The 23,568-nt window shown below is 51.7% G+C and overlaps 1 protein-coding gene across 1 annotated transcript in view; it reads right to left on the bottom strand.

Moving 5' to 3' along the window:
- Positions 1-16,146, bottom strand: part of PRRX1 (paired related homeobox 1) — a 40,298-nt gene extending 24,152 nt beyond the window's left edge. Inside the window, exon 1 of the mRNA XM_086753271.1 lies at positions 15,880-16,146. Within this exon, the coding sequence (XP_086609397.1) occupies positions 15,880-16,120 (241 nt within the window). The 5' untranslated portion in view covers positions 16,121-16,146. The remainder of the gene's footprint in view (positions 1-15,879) is intronic.
- Between the last annotated feature and the right edge of the window lie 7,422 nt (positions 16,147-23,568).

Below are 23,568 nucleotides of genomic sequence, written 5' to 3'. Positions count from 1 at the left end.
GGGGACCTTCTACTGCACTCACACAGAGCCATGTCCAGAGAGATGGGTGCCCACATCTGCCCCAACCGCATGTCTGCCCCATAACTCCACCACCAGCTCCACCAGGACTGGCTGAAACAGGCCAGGCTGCCTCAAAACAGTGCTGAATCCCTGCAACCACCTGGGCAGCTCTGGGGTATCCTCTCCCACCCGGCAGTCCCCGGTACCCGAGCATCAACCTTTCCAGATCCAGGTACAGCCTGTCACCAAAAACTACCTATGCCTCCAGTTTTCACACAGAAAGGGCTTTGACTTCTCTCAAATCATTAGAGAAAAATGAGCCTGGGAAATTTCAAGGCTTGAAACCCAAGGACTTTAAAAAGTTACTACTGATAGTAACCAAAGGGGCAATACCTCCTGTGTTTGCTAGAGCAGAGAGTACATTTGCGTGGCAGGGATACTGTTCCCAAGCTATTAGGTCTCCTGCTGTGGGTCTTGCCTTTAAACTGTAAAATAAATTAAAAAAAAAATGGGAAAGGTTGTCGGAAAAACCTCATTGAAGATCCCTTCCCCTCTCCCGCCTTTCCCTCCTCCTTGCTGCCTGTGCTGGCCGAGTTCAAGGCAGGCAGTGTCATGCTCAGAGCACGGCTTGCCACGTTGGAGCAAAGCAAGTCAAAGATGGGCCTCAGCCCATTGAAGCAGCCACAACAGAGAGGACATCCTCTCTCCAGGGACGCACCACGTGGGGCTGGCCCGGCCACCAGGACAGCAAAGACAACGTGCAATGCGTGGCAGAAGAGAGGCAGTGATGGAAGAGGAGCCATGAGCCAGAGCTCACACCAGCCTCCCGTGGGAGCCAGGCACCCAGAGAGGAGACCATGTCCTCAGATGGACTGCTCCAGGCACCGAACCCCTTGGAGGTGCTTTCCAAAATGGCAGCCCAGCTTCCCCAGCTGGTTTCAACTGGGTTTCTAGAGAATCGCTTACAACGCAACACGCTTTTTGCTTCTGATTCCCCAAAGCAGTTTTTGAGTTGTCGGCAAATTTCAACGACAGTTTGACAATTCGAACAGGAACGGCAAAGATAACTCAGCTCCTACAGTTTTCTGGAAAACTCGGTGGCTCAGTAAAAGGAAAGATGTGTTATTAATGCCAGCAGCGAGAGACCAAGCAGCTGGGTGAGCCTAAGCTCTCACAAGACACTCGAGAATCCAGACCAGAGCACGTCGCTGCTCTGACAAAGTGAAAGGAAAGCCCAGCAGAGCTCAGCCCTGATTGCTCCCTGGACATCCCAACCTGGGGGCGCACAGCAGCAGGAGTCCCAGATTTTGGTACAGCTGCGCCAGTCTTTTTAACTTTTAAACCAGGAGAAAGCAGAGACGGAGGTGGTGGGGAGCCCAGCATCCGTGCGCTCTGTGCAGGGAGGGCGAGCAGCCCACGCTCCTGTGGAACCCCGGCCACATCACACCGTCCACGCGTGTTTCCCTCCCAGTTTCCCACTGCCACGGCCCCTTCTGTGGGCTCAGACCAGTAGATGGCACCAGAATAACAGAAAAGCCCCTCGGCTCTGCCCTCTGCATCTTCCCAAACTCTCCCGCAGCATCACCCCCAGAACACGCCCAGCCACAGGGCACTGGCAGTAACCGATGGCTTTCGGCTCTCCACGCTAAAAACCTGTGGAGCTGACCTCTAACAGGACTTCTAAAAGTTTTAGCAAACAAATCCAGGAGAGAAAAAAAAAAACAAACGTCAAAGTGGTTTCTTTCCATTGTGAGGCTTATAAAATCTTTCTCCCTATGCAACACAGATGTTGCTTTTACATGAAAAATAGAATCAAATTATTTACCCAAAGCATCCGCTTTCTCCATAATTGCTTTAACTTGGAGGTTGCCCCCCTCCAGCTGGAATCGACAGAAATTTCCTGCCTGCTGCAGCTGAACAGAATCCGCATTTCTCAATACAAAAGCAACTCGCCCAAGAAGTGCCTGCCTGCACTTTTAGGTACGAAGACGCCCTTCTCTTTGGCCGTTATGATTGTTGATGCTGCTGAAGGAAAGTCTAGTACTTCTTCCCAAGCAGCTTCTGCTATTAGCTAACAGTAACATCCTTGTCCCCAGCGGGCTTTTCATCCTCTCAACTCTCAAAACAAGCAACAGGACCAGCTCGGGTCAGGGTGGACCTTTCCCTGAGCTGGTACCTGCCTCTCTCTTGCACACTGGGCGTGCAAGAACTTTTCTCTTTACAGACAGGCTGCCCTAAAGCAGGATTAGCAGCCAGGGCACAGCAAAATCCAGACACATCATGGCCAGTTTAGGGTGATCCTACTCACATCCATGCCTTGTGGTACCTCCTGATTGCGGCAGTGGATAGCCATGTTTCCAGAAGAAGGACCTGGGCAAAGATGACGGTGGTCTCCAGGGATGCTCTCTGCAGCGCACACAGGACTCACCCAGTCCCTCGCTTGGCTGCGAAGCATCACGAGGTGTACCTGAGCACCGCACAGCAATGCTGAGTGCCCTGGAGCAGTGGCCACAGCTCTGCCTAAGGGAAGTTTAACGTGCTCATGGAGGCGTCAAGACTTTTTCAGAAGCTTGAATCCTGTCTGGAGTCAATCTGAGACAAATTCAGAGACCTTCTGACTTTTCACACCTGAGACTGAGTTTTGAACGTGGCTCAGCCCAGGAAAGTTTTAAGCAGAGTTTGATGATTTTGATCTTTCCCCCCCATTCCCATTATTAATCATATCAAAGCAAAGCGTAATTCCTCCAAACCATTTGCCAAACCATTTCTCGGCACATTTTTTTTTACTTAACAACCCTTCTAGGAACAGAGCACATTTGGAAACCTCTGCATCTCCATCCTCCTTGGCCAACAGTGTGTGCATGAGCACATGGCCATGACCACTGAGCATCAGTGCTGGGAAATGCCCATCCTGGTGGGGTGGAGGAAGGCTCCCATCTCTATGGTTTCAGCAGCAGAGCAAAGGTCCAGCCATGAGGGCTTTGTGCTCTGAACGCTCCTGGGGGAGCCGCCTTTCTGTGGCTCTTTGGCCAGTCCCGGTTTCAGCGGGCTCCTCCTCGGCTGGTGACAAGCGAATGCAAAATGGAGCGCAGACGCAGGAGGCAAAAGCTGACTCTGTGATCGTGGCCCACCCTATCGATTTGGAGCCCCTCTGTCCCTCGAGGATGCTGAGTACATTTATCCTCCTCCTCACCATTGATTAGATTTGCAGCTCTCCCTGTTTTCCTCATTTCATCCGAAGCCAACAGCATTGTGATTACAAGAGACACCGTTCACACAGATTCTCAACCTGGCCAGGAATACCAGAAATCTCGTGCAACAGCCTGTTTTCTTCAGAGCTGCAGTAAACTCAGAAGAGGTCCTGAAATACAAGAGCAAGGTAGGCTGTTTCCGTGTCTGATGTTCGCCCTTTGTAGCTCTGCAGAGGTTTTCCTATCTCTGCTATTCCTAACAGTGGGATTTTGGAAAGGGGATTGTCCTCTAAATGAGTGTGGCAGCTGGTTCACATAAGGGCCTGAGTTACGATCAGAGATGAGAACATCGCTTTTCTTTTGTGTTTCTTGCTATGTTTTGGTTCAAACCCGTAAACAGACTCGCACCGAGTGGATCTGCATTCTCCATCTGGTCCTGTGATTCAATTTCCTGGCAGGAATATCCCTGACATCGAACTGCGCAGGAATGCTGCAGCGCGTCCGTCCGTCCTGCGGCCAGAGCCAAACTCTTCAGTTTGCTGATTTCTGCGCGAGACCCGGCCATAGCGTTTCACCCAGTTACCCCAGCTAGCGAGACCAATAACTCATGGCTGACAAAAGCAGCTCTTCCAAAAGGGCTTCCAGACATTCACGGATGGAGAAGCCAACGGTCTCCTTCAGTTATTTCTAGTGATTACATAGCATCTCACAGTTTAAAAATGCATGTTTTCTACCTCCTTTGAATGCACGTCTGGCTTTTGCTCCCAGCCACTGGCTCTTGTTCTACCTTTCTCTGACGGATTAAAGGGGGGAAAAATAAAATAAAAAAAAAGATGACCTCTTCCTAGGGAGTCACGGAAATGAGAATTCAAATCCAACATCACAAGTGTCTGGAACGACTCTCGGCGCTGCGTGGCCTGACAGGGACAGCGGTATGTCACACGAGCAAAACAGCTCCCACCCGGAGCGGAGACTGGGGAAGCACCGCAGAGAGCAAAGCCCTTCTGAGGAAGCCTAGAGTAGCACTGCGGGTGTAGCAAGAGGGGCTACACCTGGGGGAATGGGGAACCCAGCACCGCTGCTGATGAGAAAATCAGGATCCAGCACTCAGCTCTGCACAGAGTGCTCCGACCCTCCAAGAAGAAGACGTCCTCTTTATTGCTCGCTGTGACCTCCTCCAGGCACAGACTGTCTCTGGCTGGAGGGGCACACAGCATTCACAAAGGCAGACATGAACCTGCCCAGACTGATGAAGGGCAACTTTTTGGGGCGGTTTTCTTGCTAATCACAAACTAGCCCGTCTTTTCAATCGCACCAGCTACTTCCAGCCCACAGTGCCCAAGCCAAAAGGCACGTCTAGGAAAATCCGTTGCCTGGTTTCCCAGCAGTGGGTTGCCCCCAGTGAGCGTGTCCGTTCCCCATGCACGTGCTTTCTCTGCTGGATGAGTCCCTCTTGCCCCACAGGCACCTCAGCTGAACACAGCACAGCAACCTGCTTGGAAAGTGGGGAAAAAACAGAGGCAGCATCGTTGTGCCGGCCAGAACACATAAAACACAGGGTCAAGCACACAGGCACGTTCCCACTTACATCATGCAGTCACTGAAACTTGGGGAAAGGGTGTCCAAGAGACCCTTCTAGCCCCCTTCCCAAGGTAGGATCAGCTCTATGCTGTTTATTTCTTTACATGTTTGTCTCCCTCAGATTTATTCTTGGGGTCTCCACAGCATCCTCACATCTCCTCTTCCAGGGTTTCCCTACCCTCACTAGACCTGGGAGGATTTCCCTACCGTCTCAGTTACATCCCCCTTGCTGCAACAGAAGTAGGTGGGTTTGGAGCTTATACTTTCCTCTTCTTGAGCTTAAGCACCTCTTCTTTCCTATCAAACTGGATGCTGGAGCTCTCCTTACCGCTTTTCTTCTCTGGACTTCTTTTGACTCTGTTTGCCTCTTCCTCGACATGCAGCATGCCCAAGCAGGGCCCACCCAGAGCCCTCTCTGCAACCAAGCACGAGAGGAAACCCCACAAACAAGGCAGAACTACAGGAGATGCTGGGGGTGAAAAACATCTCCCTCTCCTCATAAAGATGCAGCATTTTGCATTGAGCACGAGAGTTGGTTCAAGGCCAGGCGAGTGGATTTGCAAAGAGCATGGAGCCACGGCGCTCCAGGGTAGGCTCCTCATGCCGAATTCATCCCCCTTATGCAGGCAGCAGGTTGACACCAGTGGCTCCTGCCCTGCCCTTTCAGGGCACCACACAGAAACACACTGGGCTGTGATGTGGGGGAGATCTGCTCTGTAAGCTCATCAGAGGAGCAAGAGCAGCCACTTCCCCCAGCAAGCCCAGTTTCCCCACCGGGAATCACTGGCGGAGACGAGATAGATCTGTCCCATCGGGCACCCGTGACCAGACTTCACAGAACACATCCCGTGGAAGCTCGGCTCTCCACAGCCGGAGGGCTTGGCCAGCAGCGGGACATTCAGAGGAAGGGTTAGCACCAAAATAGGTCATTAGTGAGCGACGTGGGGTTCTTCATTCTTCTCCGGGCCCCTCGTTTTCCTAAGGGGAATGCCTCAGAAAACCCAGTGGGGGTGAGGAGGAATTTACAGTTCCCTTCCAAAAACCAGTCTTTGTTTGTTTGATCATTTTTTTTAAATGATCGAGTAACTTGTGAATACATTTTCTGATGATTCCCACATCCTCCCAGCTGGAGAACGGTTCATGAACAGGCTCCAAACTCTGTAAATGAGCTTGTTAGTCATAAGTCTTCAAACAGGCTTGATAAACAACTTTCAGCCTGCAGGATATTCATCAACCATTCTGTCTGCCTGGTCTCCCGACACTAATTTATTATTTACAATGAGAGATCCCTCTCCTAAATCACAGGTGATTGTTTCTTTTTACTGATTAGCTGGGGTTTTTTTTTTGGTTGTGTTTTTTTTTTTTTTGTTTAAAGGAGAAACAATGAAAACCAAGCCACAAACAAGCAATGCATCGCAAGCACTTATTCCTGAACAGTTCCCCTAGTTTCCACAAGATGTATCACCAGTTGTCCAAATGAAACAAACTTTAAGTAAAGATCTTTTTGGCCAAACTTTCAAGACCAGGCTATAGCCAAGAAAAAGAGTGTCACCGTCCCAACCAGCCACTGGGAATTTCACTGCCTGCCGCCAAAGGCTCCAGGGACCTTCCAGCTGACCGGCACGTGCCGCTCTTTGCATCCTTTGGGTCTGTGGAGAGGCCAAGCATCCCGAGATGTTCAGGAGATCGGAGTCTGCGTGCAAAAAATCTGCCACCTGTTTGACCCCATGGACGGCTTCACATAGCAAACAACTCACCCCGAGGGCATGGGGGGCACTCAGGTGCAGCTGAGCAGAAGGTGGGTTCCCTGCAGAAACAAACTTGCTGGAAGTTGCTCCAGGGGATCTCCTCAATGCCAATCCGTTAACTAACACGGAAGGTGGTTGATTCCAGAGACAGAGGCAGATTAAATAGCAGTTTGCTGGGGTTGATGCAGAGTGAGGAGAATCTTCCTGAATCTCTGTTAAAGCCATGCTCATATATAACACACATCCAGCAGATTTCAGAGCCCCTCATTAGGGGCCAGGATCGTACCCAGTTGTATGGGTGGGAAAACTGAGGCACGGTGAGGTGAACTTGGCCAAGTTATGGCAGCAAGCATACAGAAAGTAAGACCTTGAGACTCTGCAGCCAAGGCACTAAGGCATTTTGGAGCAATATAAGACAGGCTGGGTCATCCTATTGGGCCATCTCTACTGATGTTTGGAGGAAAAAAAGCCCCACTGGTTCAATTTGGATTTTGGGTGCAAGCCTTTTCCGGGTACACTGCTGCAGGACCAGCAAATGCCGCACCCTGCAGACCCTGCCCTGCAGAATCCGCAAGCAGAGTGGCCCTCCTCTGCCCGGGGAACACTTGGAGCAGACAAACGCCCTCCCCAGTTCAGCTGCCCCGTGTGTGCGCGTAAAACCCAGACCTGTGCTCCCACCACCACCGCGGCTCCCTATCCCTGGTCCACAGAGAGGTGCAGACTCCCGTCAGCACTCGGAGTGAAGGCAGCGGGATGCAGAGCTTGGCTCTGGACTGCTCTTGGAAGCTTTTTTTCTCTCTCTCACTGCAAAATCGCCAATACTTTTGCTCTGACAACCTCAAGTGCCCAAAATCGGACAGGCTGCGCTACCAGCTTGTGTCTAGAGACAGCCTTCCCAGTGCCAAATGGCAGCAAACGCGCTCAGGAAAGAGACACAGACTTGTCACCAGCTTCCTCTAGCACTGTGAGCACGGGAGTCACCCATCCCAAGCAGGAACGCAGTGCCGGATTCACAAACCTCCACTCTGTATCTTCCGTCCGGGGGAAACGCGACGCCACACAGGATGCAGAAGGATAACGGGTATGAAGCATTACCAGCATTTTAAGCCACGGGGTGAGGAGAGCCCTGTAAAGCTTTACGGGAAACCAGCCCAGACTTCATGGGGACAGGAGCTGCCTGCAAAGCCATCGGCAAGGGCAGCCCTTTCTGCAGCACCGGGCCCAGAGCATTAACACTCCGTTTTCACGGTTACGGCTCAGGCACTTTTCCCTATTAAAGTCCAATCCATCCCCGCAGAGCCTTGGCTCTGCTGAGCTGACGTGGAGAAGTGATGGCTCTGAAAGCTGCTAGCATTACTTTTTTTTTTTTCCAAATGTGGGTCATATTAGTGATGCTTCCAAAAAAAAAAAGGACAACTTCCAAAACACTGAGCAGGTCTTCAAGGCTTCACCGGCGCACTGGCTGCAGCTCAACCCAACCTACCCACCACTCATTCCGCAGCCACAAACACAACACCACCAAGAGCAAACAGCAGACTATTAAAGGTCCCCATGGGTTCAAAACCTACCCAACTGGTGCAGTGTCTACACTGGCTACAAGAGACAGCTGGGAGCTACTCAGATGCTGCCTTCTGCAGCCACCCACCCTGCTCCATCAACCCCAGGCACCCTCTGCTTTGTTCCCAGTGCCCCTGGGACTGCTGGTCCCCTTCAGAGCGGGATGCCATTTTCCCTTTCCAAGCCCTGCCCACTCAGCGGATGCTGCTGGCAATTTTTGTCTTGTCTCCAGATGCACAGAGCCACGGATAACTTTTCTGGTCAAGGAGGCCACAGGAGAAGTTCATCCACTGGTGGGCTCAGAGCAGGAAGCAATGCCCCCAGGCTCCTGATGAATTCCAGCTCTCAGTGCAAAAGCCGTGTTGTTGTCTGAGCAGCTCATCAAGACGTGGAGAGGGTCCTAGCCAGATCCTGAGCGGCTCTTTGGACGTTTGCCCTGCCCAGCAGTCTCGCTGACTGGCTGGAGTTTCTCCTGTAGGAAAATTTCTCTAGCCAGAAACGGGGGGAAATTTGGGTGGAATATGAACTGGATGCTGCAATAGGATGTAGTGACTTGTTAACAGTGCAGCTGGCTCCCCTCACCCCTCTTTCAACCTTCCCTTCCAGGAACGCAAGGCACCAGGAGGTCCCGGGCTGCCACCCCAAGGCAAATGTTCACTTCATATGGGCACGATAAATCCAGACTGTCTGGGACAGTGCTTTAAACACTGGCATAACCTTTTCCCGGCCTCCAGAGGTGAGAGAGGAGCCCAGAAAGCTTTGTAAGCTGAAATAGATGCTCACTGGCTTGCTGATCAGGCCTCTCTTCCCAGCTTTGGTCTTCGCAGACTCATCCTCACAGATGCCAGGCTTTCTGTTGCAGAAGGTCGTCCTCAGCCCTCAGCTTTGGCACCACTGCTCCCTCCCCTTCCCAACCAGCATCTTCCAGATGTTCTAGTTTGAAAGAAACTTCTCTCAAATCCATGCCACCACAGTCCCAGGAGACAGGCAGCGCACCTCTGCCGAGCTCCCATCCTCACCTCACAGCATCTTCCATCTCCCACCAGAGAGCAAGAAAGGAAACGGCAGGTTAGCAACATATCACGTGTTTACAGATCAAAGTGTGAATGATGAATGTGAGCAGGGCCAGCAAATCGAAGAGTAAGAACTGCAGTATTACCCTGGGGCACCCTTGGACCCTGGCTGTCAGGGCACTGCAGTCATGACACAGGGTGACAAAGGACAAATCCCTACAGACCCGTGCTGTGGGGCAGGTGGCTTCCGCGTCTACGCATGTGTGAGCTTCCACTGTCACCGTCTATAACGCAGAGTGTCTCTCTCTATGGAGACTCTCTAGTGGCTAGTAAGAGGTTGAATTCATGCTGCATCTCCCTCTCAACGGGAGGCACTGCTAGCATCCTTCTCCACATCCCACCGGACTGCCATAAAACCCGCTGGGATTTCATACCTCGTTGAGCTGTCTGTGGGGTCAGAAGATATTTCCCATGCGCAGCGACCATACGACAGCTTTTTTGGTGGTGGGACTAAAAACCTATGCTCTGTGCTCCACCACCCAAGCACAAGTTGAAACCTTTCCGTGCCCTGCGTGCAAAGCCGCAAGGACAGTTCAAACGGAAAGTCGGATCAGAGCCTTGGACAACAACTCCTCCAGCCAGGCTGTGATGGTTCTCACTTCACATCCTCATAATCCACCCTGAAATCCAAGCCTCCTTTAGGAAATGTGAGTAGGGTGGGGAACCAGCAATGCAGTGATTCATCCTCCCCAGAAACAGAGGCCCAGGTCTGGAAGATTGTGATAGTTGGTAAATACTCGTGATGTACTTCATTATGCAACGGAGGCCCAGCAGGAGCGCAGCTCCCTCAGGGCTACTTAATACGGGTTTCAAAAATGATTAAATATATCATAAACAACTCACAACCAGGAATAAACACCTATAATCCCATCAAGCCATTCTGGTGATGTCAAAAACCATGATAGTAAGCTCAGTTACCGGGGGAAGGAAAAAAAAAAAATATATATATATATCCATGAATGAATTATGACCCTGTAATTCTGTGTCTGGCTTGTCAAACACTCAACGCTCCCACCCCCCCTGCTTATACTCTGTCCATGCTCTTGCTCCTTCTTTCCAGGCTTCCTAACGCCACACATTTTGATGCATGTCATATCTCTGCCGAAAGGCAAGAGGATCGTGCCCCTGAACGCAGGCAGCAGAATTGTTTCGTGCCTGCACAAAAATACTTGACTGGCCGCCAAAAAAAAAAAAGGAAAAAAAAAAAAAAAAGAAAAAAAAAAAAAAGAAAAAGAGTTTTTTGCATGATTCAAGGCTGCTGGTCAGGTCTTTAAAGGCTAATACTCATCAATTGGCATACATATAAGCAGTCCATTGAATTGCACGCAATGACGCGGTGTGAGTAAGGATTGCGCAAATTAACCCTGAGATAATATTTTCCCATGCGATCACTGCGTTATACATCATCAAAACGATGGAAAATAGACTGGCTAGTAGTGGAAACTCGCTGCAGATGACAGAAAGCTGATGTTCATTAAAAGCGTTCTAGCAGCTCAGACCAAACCTTTAAGTTTTATGAGAGATTTCAAAATCTAATTTTTATGGAAATGTTTTCATTACATTAAGAGAGGGGGAAAACAACAACAACAACAAAAAGTAAAAACTTTCAGCAAAATCTTTTTCAAATTAAGAAGTTGGAAGCTTTGTGCGGATGGATTGAAAACACAAATACCATCAACAAATTATGAGACCATGAGAACCAGGAAGCAAAACTGATTACGATCAAAAAAAGTGAAATTCACAAACAAATAAAAGTCTAGTTTCACCCCTCAAAGGGCAGGCAGCACGGCCAGCACTCGCAAATTGAGTCAGCTCCCTCCTTCAAATTCACATGGCTCTTTTTGCTTTATTAATAACAGTATGTTGTCCATTTTTGTTTGCTTTTTGGTGTGTTTTTAATTTTTTTTTAAGACTCCAGGTTTGCAATGGAGTCACATTTCCATCTTTTCTCTGCATCCAGAAGCTCTAGAAACTTATGTGAAAAACACAAAATGCTTCTCCACTTCAAACCATTTAGGATTCAGGGACATAAGAAAAATATCCAATGCTCTGAGATACTCGCCGGAATAACCATGCACCAGCCAGCCTGAAATTACATCGCTGGGCCCATTTATAAGTGGAAAGAAGTTAAGCAAAGTTTTAACAACTGCTTTGTGTTAGTTACCTGCCTGTTTTTCAGCCTTCACTGAAGTGAACACCGTTCACTGTTCCTGCAAGAAGCCTCTAGCATACGGGCAGTACAACCGGCACGCGTAAAGATGACTCCCGCAAGAAAAAGCAAGCTGTCATATTTTTCACGCAGATACCCTAAACAATAAGTGCCTGAAAAAGAATATTGATGTGATCCTCAATTTTTCCACATCAGCTGCAGGAGGAGGAGAGTTGGTTCTTTCTTGGCAGCACCTGGTAAGGATGCTCACCGCTGCCCGCAGGGTTCAGGGTACCGGCTGGTTTCCTTCCACATCCCAGTGTAACCTGTGAACGCCAGTAGCCAGCTGCTTCCTGCAGACTCTCCCTTTGCCCATCAGCTATGCAGGATAGGAGGGGAAGAAAATAGCTGCTAGATTTAATTAATTTTTCTCCCCTCTTCTCTATTCTTTATACATCCCCGGTCTACAGTCTGAGCATCTTCTGGGCATAAGGGCTGTGTTTTATTAACAAAAGAGCCACTTAATACTTCAAGATAAAGTAGAGGTTTGCAGAGAAAACCCTGCAGTTGTCTCTGCTACTTCCTCTCACGTTCACCCTCCATGCAACTCATTTCCCATTTCAGAGCTGCGGCAGAGCTTTTCCACCTCTTTTTAAGGTGGCATATGCCTTTTTTTTTTTTTTTTTTGTGAAGGATGGGGAGGCACAACCGCCTCAGGATCAGCAAAAAAAAAAAAGAGAAACACTTCAGTGTTTACACACTCTTCCATTCCTGCAGCAACCTCATTTGTTCTGATTAAAATGAGGGAATTAAAGCACGAAGAACAGCCATGTGGGAGCGGACGAAGGGTCCTTCAGCTCAGGACCCTGTCTCAGAGTGCCAGTAAGGACAGTCGGAAGGTACAAGTCCAGGCACCAATGGAGCAATTGCTACCCCAGCTCATTCTTCCAGTGTCAGAGACTCGCGGCTCCCTGAGCCGGATGCTGCCTCCATACCCCACTGCAGCGAAGAGCCATCCTCCGTCCTCCCGGAATCTGTCTGCTCCTTTCTTGAAATAATTTCTATTTCTGACCTCTGTAAAATCCTGTGGCCACAAGATCCATCACCGAACAATGCGTCAGCTGAAAAAGCCCTTCTTGGTGCTCTCAACCTGAGAAGAGGAGGCTGAAACCAGCAGAGATGCTCTGCTTGACCCAGCCTAAGCAAAGAAACTCACCTCAACCGGCCGCCCCGGCAGGGTTTCTGCTGCCATGGGACGGAGCAGCAGTGTGGAAGGGTCACACCGCCGCCCCAGACAGAAGTTGCGGGGGGCCGCAGGCAGCCTGTGCCCCCGGCTTAAATCACGAACCAGCCCTGACAGCCCAACGTAACCTGTCAGCCTGGGAGAGAAGCACAGCCCCCAAACTGCTGTCGCTTTCATACTGGAGAGAAATTGAAGGACAGTGGTAACTCCAGTATGCAGAACCCGTGCCCGTACCAGATCAAAGCGGGATTTATTCGTTCCTCGCAAAAGAAATCCTAGCACAACAATTTTTCTTTTGCTGCTTATGCTTTCTCCGCATTGTTTTACAAGCCATCAACAGCAAGACTCAAACAAACCAACCAAAAAAAAAAAAAAAAAAAAAAAAAGAGGCCAAAAATGCCATCTGAAAAAAAAAAATAAAAAAGAAAAGCTAATAGCTTACCAGCAAAGGGCACGGGAGCAAAAGGAGACAATTGCCTTTACTGGGAAGCTCCCTTTGCTAGGCTGGGATCTGCATTTTCATCCCAGTTTTAGCTGGAGTCCTGCAAAAGCCCTGCTAGCAAAGCAAGAGGTGGTTGTACCTTCACAGGTGGTTTTGCAGTGAAGAGGAACTCAGATTGCAAAGTCTTCCTGGCTAAGCAGCAGAGGCAGGGAGTTTGCTGTGAATTGGAGCAGCTTTTAAGGAACGGTTTTCAGAGCTACAGTCTGAACTGAAGTCAGTGAGAGTGACAGCTTCGCAGCATCACTGAAAAAAATCAGCCCCTTAATACCCTGACAGTTCTCGCTGTAAATATTACCATCACAGCTATGCCCGGGTATGTTGGTTTTTCCTTTTTAATAGGGGAAACCTTTTCTCCTGGACCTTTTAAACGAACTAGTGGTGAAATAGATCCTTCAATCTCCAATGTCCAAATAAAACCTTTTGTCATTTCTGCGTCAAACTTTTTGCCTTAATTTTGAATTACACAAACAATCCAAATAATTCAGCTTTTCATTTCAGTCCAGGACAGAAATCGGTGACAGACCAGCTGACTTTGCTCCTGTTGGAGGAACATTTTTAGTATTCTTGAGACATTCACATTTTCTCAAAATGGCTTTTACTTTCTCTCCCTTAGTAACACGGGGAATAACCCAGCCCTGTGTTAGCTTTTCCACTGAACCAGCTCTCATTTTTCACCGAGAAAAAGCTCATACCTTCGCTGCACTGCCTAGCTCCAGCACAGTCCTTTTCCTGCATGGACTGCAAAACACTTCACAAAACACAGGCAATAGGTGGGGAAACTGAGGCACGGAGACTCACGGGACCTGCTAAACGCATCAGTGAGAGAGCCAGAAAGCCCAGATGACAGCTCTGCCCAAGAAACCTGGGAGAATTTATCCCCAGTATTTTTTTTTTTTGCTTACTTTAGAATACTTCTAAAACTAATTTCTAATTGACTGCAACAGCATTAAAACTTCTGCAGCATTCAGAGAACTTTTAATTTATTTGAAGCTGTAGTCTGGTCCCTCGCTTGGCGATGCTGGCTGCGAAACGCACCCTCGGACTGGGAGTTTTGGTCCGTTTCATGCTCTAAGAGCAGGGTGCGCCTCGGGGAAACGCAGCCCCTCTTTTCCAGGCGGATCGAGCTACCGCTCCAGAGAGCTCAGCAGCAGGCAAGGGGCAGTAGTAGGAGTAAATAAAATACGATAAACGAAACTGGGGGGGAAATAGAAGGAAAAAAAAAAAGAATTGTCTACGTAACTTGTTGGCTAGTATCTCGAGGACTCTCCGGACGCAGTATTGCGGCGCAGGGAGATGAATTGGCGTTTCTCCACTAAAATACACACCTTTCGGGTCTGAGATTCCACTTTTCCAGGTCCTGGGAAGGGAAATTTTTTTGACATCCACCTCCCAGCGGCAGGGGGTCCGTCAGCCGTGCCCTGGTCCGGCTCTCCGGGAGCGGTGCTGCCTTCCCGACCGCGCTCCCGCAATAAACCCGCCTCGGGGAGACGCTTCCCCGCCCGGAGAAAATGTTTTGCGGGTAAGGGATCCCACGGGCGGTGGTGCAAGGGGCGTCTGCTTTTTGGAGGCTCACCCCTTGCCCAGATCGGATTCCTTCGGGATACCGAGAAAGCCACGTCGGACCCGCGGGGAAAAGAGAATCGGAGGCGGCTACCGACAGCAGAAAAAAAAACCAAACCAAACCAAAACCAAACAAACAAACACGAAAAGCGAAATTTTCGTTCGCTTTTAGGTGTCTGTTTGTTTTGGTTTTTTTTTCTCCTTTCGCCGGCAGCCACAGGGCAGCCCCCTGGAGCAAGATTGCGGGGGGCTCCCTCGGAAGCCCCTGTCCACACCCGTGGCCCCTGTCCACCCCACGGGAGACACAGCGGGGACAGCCGCAGCCAGCCCTTACCCACAACGAAAATCGCGGCCAGTCCCTGCCTCCGCGGATTTCTTTCTTTCCTTTTTTTTTTTTTTTTTTTAATAGAAAACAGAGGGAGGGTAAGGGGGAGATTGCTGGCCCCGCACACTCGCCTCGCGGCGGCTCGCCCTTTCTGCCAGCGCTGCCCTTGGAAAATAACAACCGGCGCTTGGAAAATACTGCGCAAGCCGGCGCCCATCCCCGCTACCTTCCAGGCGCTGGGCTGTTTTTACGGCTATTTGAGCTCCCAAAGGAGGTCCCGTTCGAACGGGCAGCTCAGGGGCAGGTCTGCACCCTGGATCGGGCCCGCATCCGGAGAACCGGGGCTCGGAGAAGGGGCTCCGCTTCGCAGCCGCGCACACACCCTCGGACTGTTTTGCCAGCTGGGATGCTCCGGGGAGGTCGTCGGACAATGGTCCGGTCCCTATCTGGACCCCGGAGCGACTTCCCAGCGTTCCCGCAAACCACGGTGCCGGTCCCAGCTCCGACGGGGCGGATGGATGCAGGGATGGATGGATGGAGGGAGGGATGGGGGGCGGCTCAGCCGCCTGCCGCGCCTCGCCCCCTCCAGCCAAACCCCGTGCTCACCCCCCTCGCCCCGGGCAAGCGATGGCAAAGGGGGCTCAGCCCCTGGGCCCGATCCTGCCCGCCCCGGTTCCCGGGGCTCTTCTCCTCCGGATTCCCCGAAGGGAGACGGAGCAGCGCGACGCGGGACCCGACGACGTGGTTGGGTGAAAACCGACGTTTCGCACATCATCAGCTACCGGCCCCGCTGAGGGCAACGGGACACGGCGAGGATGCCCTGCTCGGGGAGCGGGGTCCGACCGGCCCAGGGACGGCTCCTCCGGCCGCGCGATCAGCCCCGGCCGCGCCGTGGAGAGATGGAAAAGGTGTGGGGGGGGGGGATTTGGGGGGTGTCCCCCAACACTTACTGTCCTGCTGCGGGGTGTCACTGCCGCTGGTCAGCCCGGGGGACTCCAACAAACTCCGGCCGGGTTCTCCGCCGCCTTCGTCCGCCTGAGCGGCCACCATGTCGCCCGCCTCCTCCAGGTCTAGCAGGTGACTGACGGAGAAGTTCTTTTTAGCTTGTAAATTGTCCAGGCCGGCGGGGCCGTCGAGGCGGGCGGGCAGCAGGGCCTGCCTCTCCATAGCGTGGGCATAGCTGGACGCCATGGCGTCGAGCGGGGCTTTTCTGCCCTCGCCCCCCACCCCCCCCGCCCCGGGCGCCCACAGCCCCCGCTTCCCCCCCCCCCAGCCGCCGGCTTTTCGAGGGGTGGGGGGGATGCTCAAGGACTGAAGTGGCGGCGGCGGTGGGGGGAACGGAGGGGCGGAACGGGACAGGACCCCGACAGCGGCGGCGAGAGGGGAAGAACCCGAAGGGGAGCGAGCAGGGTCGGGTTTAAAACATGCCGGAGGGGCGAGGCGGCGCGGCCGGCTCGGGGCGCCGGGAGCTGCCGCCGGCCGAGAGGCGCAGGGCGGCTGTGGGGCCGCTGGGGCGGGCGCGCCCCGTCCCCCCGCCTCCGCTCCCCTCCCTCCGCCCCTGCCCTCCCCTCCGCACTTCAAACGGGGCGGGGGGCGGCTCCGCGGCGCTCCGGGCACCCGCGGGGCCCCGCCGGGACGTGGCACCGGGGCGGGGGAGCCCCCGGTTAGGGGGTGAGGGGGTGAGGGGGGCGCTGAGGGGGGGTGTCTGTGTATGTCTCCCCCCGAGGTGCACCTGGAGGGGAGGGTGGGCACGGCCCCGGGGAGTGCTCCTGGGGCAGAGGGGAGAAATAGAGAAAATGAGAAATGCAGATGAAAAGGTGACAAAGAGAACTGGGAGAGAAAGAGTGAAGAGCAGAGGAAAAAAAGGAAGAGGAAAAAAATGTGAAAGAGGAAGAAAAAGTGCAACAGAGAACTAAGAAAGAGAAGACCAAAAAGAGAGCAAAAGAGCAATGGGGGAAAAAAAAAAAAACAACACAACACCAAAGGCCAAAAAGAGAAACAGCAAAGACAAAAAGAGAAGGATGCACTTGGAGCAAAGGGGTCCCAGCAGTTTGGCCCAGCTGGCCTCCTGGCCAAGGAAAGGACAGGACAGGTAGAGGTGCAGGGGGGTACCCCTGGACCCTCGCTCCTCACTGAAGTGTCCCCAGGGCAGCAGGGCTGGCAGCCAGGGACCCACGGGCCAGGAAAGCCCACTGCGTCCCGGTGGCTGGAGCCTGGGCTGCGAGCTGCCACAGCCAGCCCAGAATTTCCATCCCCCCTGATCTGGGGAAAGAACATTTGATGCCATCAAAGGGCTCCAGATTGAAAACAGATGTGCTTCCCCGAGCCTCTCCATGCATTTAATTAAGGCACAGGCATGTAGGAGACATTTTCATCATTAGTTTGCTTTCACACACCCCCCCCCCCCCCCCCCAGTCCCAGTTTACCCTTTGCAGACCCAAATGAGCATGGCAGGGCTGTGGGGCTCTGCTATTCCCAGCTTGGGGACCAGCAAAGCCAGTGGGCACAGGCTGGAAAGGCCAGGAAAAGCGCTGGGGCGAGGTTGTGCATGTGCACAGAAATGCATGGGGTGTATATACACCCAAAACACCATGCATGCATCTACGTACAGAGCGGTGTGTGCCTCATTGCATGCTGGTGTGGCCCTTTTTCCAGATGTGAGGGAGCACCTGAGTGTGATGTCCTGCGGTATGTGCCCAGGTGCTGGATGGGGAAGGAGCTGTGCCTTCACATGGGCACACAGGGCTGTGTCTGGCTGGCTCTTGCATGCTGGTGTCTCAGACCCTGGCTCTCAGGGTCTCCAGGTTCAGGCCCAGCAGAGTGAGTGGGTGCACGCACTTCCATGTTCTAAAGAACAGTTATTTGTACACACCTCTGTGGGCTGCCCAGGCATTTGGCTGCCTTCTTTCTTGGTGAGCTGGGTTTTACCCTTTTTCTCCCTGTTCTCCTTCAAATGGATCTTACAACCCACCTGGCTTTTCTGAGTGCATGCTGCAGAGTCCCAGCCATAAGCATCCCTTTCTACTGGCAGTAGGGTCTGCTTTTAGCCCAGAGGAACCTCTGCCATGGGGGTGACAGTAGAAGCCACAGAAACCAGAACAAGAGGTCTCTGTGCCACCTTCACTGACATCCCTAGTAAGAAGTGTTTCTCCTTAGATCTCCCCATGTCTAAGGGCATCCTTCAGAGAACCCTCCCTTCCTCGCAGCCTCAGGATTTAGGAATGCAGCCCAATACCAGCAGATGCCCTGGAGAGATGGTGGGTGAAAGCATGTTGGTGCTAGGGGTGACCACACCAGTATGCGTGCATCTGCTACAAAGGGAGAATCTCTCCTGCAAGGGGCCCAGCTCCAAGATCAGCTCCTGTGGCTTTACCCTGCAGCGAGCCACGGGTGCTCCCATGGGGAGCACATACAGCAGCCACAGGTGGAACAGCAACATGGGATGCCAGATTCACATTCTGGAAATGGCCTAAACACCTCCTTTTCTAGATGCCTTCTGCAACACAACTGGTTTTCTGTGACTGGGTGGGAGAACTCTGCTGAGGGACAAGATGAACCCAAGAGAAACTCTTCCATCTCTGTCTCAAAAGGAAGAGGGTTAGGAACAGTGAGAGGCCTCCAAGATTGCACAAAACACCAGAAGGCTGTGGCTCTTCTTTCAACTTGCGATGACCAGGCAGACCCTGCACCAAGGCACACTTGCAATGTGGAAATGAGTGTGGCAGGAACCCCCTGGGCTCTGAGAGGGATGGTGACCATGCTGCCACCTCAGATAATGAAATGCCTCTCTCCCTAGATCATCTGTAGTGCCTTTAGGATCAAGCCAGTCTTTTAAAGCAATGCTGCCCTGTTCTGCATGTGCCAGAGGGCAGAATTAGTGCAGCATCCATGATACTCTGCTCCGTGGAGAGCATGGTTTGCTTCTGGGAAGCCTAAGGAAGGTAGAGGCAGAGATAATGCTAGGGAAAAGTTACCACCAGGAGAAAGTAGTGGAATGTGCTCTTTGTAGCAGTGTGTCCTACTGTACTGGGGATCAGCCCAAGGTTGAGGGAGTGGGTGGGATGGGTGAAGGGACCTTGTCACACTCAGGAAATAAGTCACATGAGAAGTAAGTGATAGACCAAGGCAGCCCACAAAGATCAGGAGCAAAAGAGAAACAGAAAAGAAAGAATCAGAACAATGAGGAGAGGGAGGGGATGATGGACATGCTCTCTGAGCTCCCAGGTGAGCAAGGCAGGGGGTCCTAGGGCCCTACATAGCTGCAGTTCTCAGCCTGCCGCTGGCAGGCATGAAACACGTCCCCTTTGTTAGCTGTTTCCTTTACCGTGAGTCAAAGTTTCAGAAAACTTCAGTTTAGAGTACCAGCAGACATTATCATCTTACCTGAATGCTGAAGGGCATTGCCTTCTAGTGTTCTTCTTCCCCCACGACCAGCAGTGAAGGCAGAAGAGGATGGAGCATTTGCCACCCATCTCAGAGGCATCAGTTTCTTCCTGCACCAGCCCACACACTCGCTCTAGGGTGTCCAGAAGTTTTTGCAGGATAAATAGCCATAGGACAGGTATGAGCCACACCACGGCCTGCTGTAATCCAGACATCTCAACACACTTCCCCCTGTTTCAGATGGGGAAACTGATGCAATGTCAGCTTGCCATCAGCATCAAACCCAAAGCAGAGGTAATAAGATATCCCAGCTCTCATGGCCCTGAGGCTGGAAAGGACTTCCATACCACTGATGACCCACAAGAGCAAATGCAGAGACCGTTTCAACATCCCACAGGCCATCAAGTAGTTAGTTAGACATTTAGTTAGTTTGTCCCTTACTGCTCCCAATAGTGGTTATCATTTTGAAGGACACCAGTGACTCATCAGCTGGAGCCCTGCCTCAAAACCCATCTCCTGTGCTGTGAGCATGTCTGATTCTCAGAGAAAGTAAGGCAGAAACCACAGACTCTTCCATTCTCACCCTTCAAGTTGCATATCAAGAAGGGAAAAACCAAAAATCTGCACCTCTGCATATGACCAGCACATTTGCTTCTGCTTTCTTTTCTCTTGGAAAATTGCAAGCTCAATCTGCAGTGTCAGCGGGAAAGTCTTTAACTTGAGCATTTACTCCAGTTCCTGAAATTTCCCATGACACCCAGCACCAGCAGCTCCTGTGGTTCCCAGCTCCAACATACAGGCTACCCACACATGCTGAAGCCTTCAGAAACATTACCCTCACCTTCACATCTGTCTGAACAGGGGCTTCCTAGCACCACCGTCTTGGTGAGAGTTTTCAGGTACATCAAGCAGAAGCTGACAACCTTCCCAAGGGTCTTGCAGCCAACAAGAAATACTCAGAGCAGATGAGCAGCTAGGCAGCAGTAACATTCCCAGGACAGGTCACATTCCTCATAGGTGGCATTAGTGGGATGCAGGAAGGCACCAAGCAAGCCAAGCCTTCACCTGCTCTGCTCCCACATTCAGCTCTTCTGCACTGACTACCACATCACATGCCTTTCCCAGCATAGACTGCCTACTTGTTTCAGGTGCCCTAAATATCTTCTCTTCTACCTGAGCTTAAAAAAAAACCCAACCAAAAAAGGCAGAAGAACCTGCGGAGGCTGTGACACACAGGTGTGGATTCTCAGCTGCCTAATAATATCATGACACTCAGGTGAAGCATTTTGCTCAGTGAGGGAAACTAGTTTGTGTCTCTCTTCCTTACTGTATTTTCATGAAACTTGTCAGCATGTAATATATTAGAGCCCTTTTTCGATCTGCCAGATTTGTTTCATCCTAGTAATTTAAAAATTATTTTGTGGGAGGGCAGCAGGGAGAAGGAGGAGCTAACAGCCAGTCCCGTTGCACAAGCTTGCGCTTTTAGGAAACCTGGCCAAAACGTACACACAATTTATTACAGCTCTATGGCCTTAACTGCGCAAGGTGCTCAGCTATCCTCAGACATGCTGGGTGTCCTCCAGCCTTCTCCTGAGGACCTCGACGAGGTGCGAGGAGTTTAGGTGATTCAGAGGACAGGAGGGCACAAATGACACTTTGGAGAGGGACTGCTCTGAGATAGACCTCCACTCCTTTGGACCCCAAAACATCAGCTATGGCTCCTTAGGGGCAAGCTGGTGAAAGGCATCGAATCAGAGCATCTCTCTGCTGCTGGCTGCTTCTCAGGCTGCATCCGTACTGTCCCATCCCTTACCCAGCTCAGCGATATCGCCACTGCTGGACTCTGTTCCTGATGCCCAGGTACTGGGGAGCCAAACCAGAACTCTTTTGCCCTGGAAAGTTTTCCTCCAAGCATCCCGTCGTGCTGATTCACTGAAATGTCTGGTCTGAAGACTCTTTGCATTCGCTCTGCCCAGGGCTGGATGAGAACTATGCTGAGCTGGAGACAGAGAGCACCTGCAGGAACATGTGTGTGCGTATAGGTGTATGGCCTTACACGTGTGTGTGAGCGGTTGGGTATGTATGCACATTCAAGCCTGGAGCCAGACCTCTCCCTCACAAACTCCTGCTATACACTTGGGCCAAATCTCCCTCTTTTCTTCCTTTCTTCCCCACACAGAGGTGCGTTATTGGATCTGTGGGGATCAGGTAGTCTACAGTCATTTCAAGCTGTAAACTCAACATCAGGGTTTCTTTTAATCCCAAACATCTTGATATCATCTGGAAATGCCATGAGCAGTTTATAATTAGGGTTTAGCATGCAGATTAATACCAGCAGCTCCAGAGTGAACAGACCATCAGAGTCTAATCAAAGCTTAAACAGGGCAGCAATTTAAAACTGAGATTTATTATTCCTCTGCATAATATTTTGAACCAGGGGCTGAGTTCACATCACACACAATCATTCCTGGAAGTGCTCTCACATCTCCAGTCAAAGGAAGGTGGCTTGTTACTGGTTCATGGGGGTGATAAATACTAGGCTTTGGGAACTTATTTAGGAATATCGCAGCATTGACACTGTACAAGATTTAGAACCTGAGGCAGGAGAGCACTTGCACACGTGCACAACGCATGGGGCTCCAGCCCCGCGTGGATGGTGGGGCAAGGCCATGCACTTACATTTTTTTTTTTGCTGGATACCAGTTGTAACAAGGCAGGTGGCCCTAGGACACCAGGTAAGGGGTTCTCTATTTGCCATCTCCTCTGGCCATGTGTGGGCGGGGGTGAGGAAGGATGGGAAGGTATGTGGTACCCAGGGAGGGGATAAAGCCACCTCACAGCAACAGAACCATCATGGCAAACAGCACCAAGTAGCAGGCTGGGTGGTGTGGTCAGCTAAGGCCTGGGGAGGGAGTCCTGGGCCAAATGCAGCCAGGGAAATCTCCTCCTGAACATTATTCCTGCAAAGTCCCATCTGGATGGCCCCTGGGAATATCCCCAAGTCTCAGAGCCTTGATTTTCAGGCGAAGGGCAGCTGGGCTGTCTGTGCAGCACCTGGGTTGGAGTTTTCACTAGGAGGGCTCCTGCCTTTTCAAATCTGCCCTGCCCAGACCTTCCCCCACCCAGTTAGCGCTGGAGCCCTTCCCTTGCCTTGTCATTTATCAAACACAAGTGGGAGAGTGGAAATTCGTTCATCAGTGTGTCTGTACAAGTCCCACTTTTTACATTTCAAGACAGACTGAGCTTCAACAGTTGCCACCTAGCTTTCAGCAGAGATGACAAGCACATCCACCAGCTGGCAATGGCAAGAACTAGTTTCCTATTTTCTTTTTCTATAAGCTTTCCACCAAGTGTAAGAGGGGCTATGAGGAAGGGACCGTCCTCATGTCCAGCCTGGATGGTCTGTGGATCTGAACTAGAGTTCAGCTCTTCACTTCCCTGGTATTGCTCTTGCTAGGGATGCCCACGCGGCTATCAGCTCTGCCGCTGGCCCCATAGGCTGCCTCTGTGGGAGGTGTGTGTCAGCGCTGCCCAGAGATGATCCCAAGGGTCAGTGCCACGTCTGAGGTGGAAGGAGCAGATGACACACATCATGGCCTCTCAAGACAACATAAGACAGGGGTTCATAGATCCCACCAGGAAACCGCAGCAGCATCGGCGGAAACATCTCACCACCATGGCTTTGCTCCAGTGGCCAGGAGTTGCGTGAGCGTGGGGTGACAGGGGACAGTCCTGCAGGTGGATGGTGCTTGTCTTCATCACACTAAGCCTGCTCCATCCCCTCCAAGGATTTCAGTGGGCTTACCTGCCTCAGGACCCAGGACTCTGCCCTCATAAGAACCAGGCTGTGGCCCTTTCAGGTTGCCTACTCACCTACCATGGCTACCTGGGGGCACTGAGATGTCCACCAGGAATTTCCCCCGGGCTAGCCAGAGCTAGCCAAGATAAATCAGGACTAAGCCGCGTGTTCCCAAGGGCTCAGACTTGAGCTGGCTCCAGAGCTGGCTGCATAAGGAGCCACGGGTTTGGATAAGCCAGCCGTTTAACTGGGGTTTTATTACCAGGCAGGGTAACAAAAGCACTCAGAGGTCACCCGGGAACTTTAATCAGCACCAAGGGTCACTGGATGGCAGGCTAGGCGGGAGGAGGGCAGGGCCCAGGGCATGCAAATAAATAAATAGATGTATTGAAACCACCTCCGTTACGCCAAATTATCTCCTCTCTCTCTCTCCCCTTCTCCATGCACATTATAAAGA

Source organism: Chlamydotis macqueenii, chromosome 8, assembly GCF_036417535.1.
Source record: "Chlamydotis macqueenii isolate bChlMac1 chromosome 8, bChlMac1.mat, whole genome shotgun sequence".
In the NCBI taxonomy this organism is placed as follows: domain Eukaryota; kingdom Metazoa; phylum Chordata; class Aves; order Otidiformes; family Otididae; genus Chlamydotis; species Chlamydotis macqueenii.
This window is presented reverse-complemented; position numbering and strand designations above follow the sequence as displayed.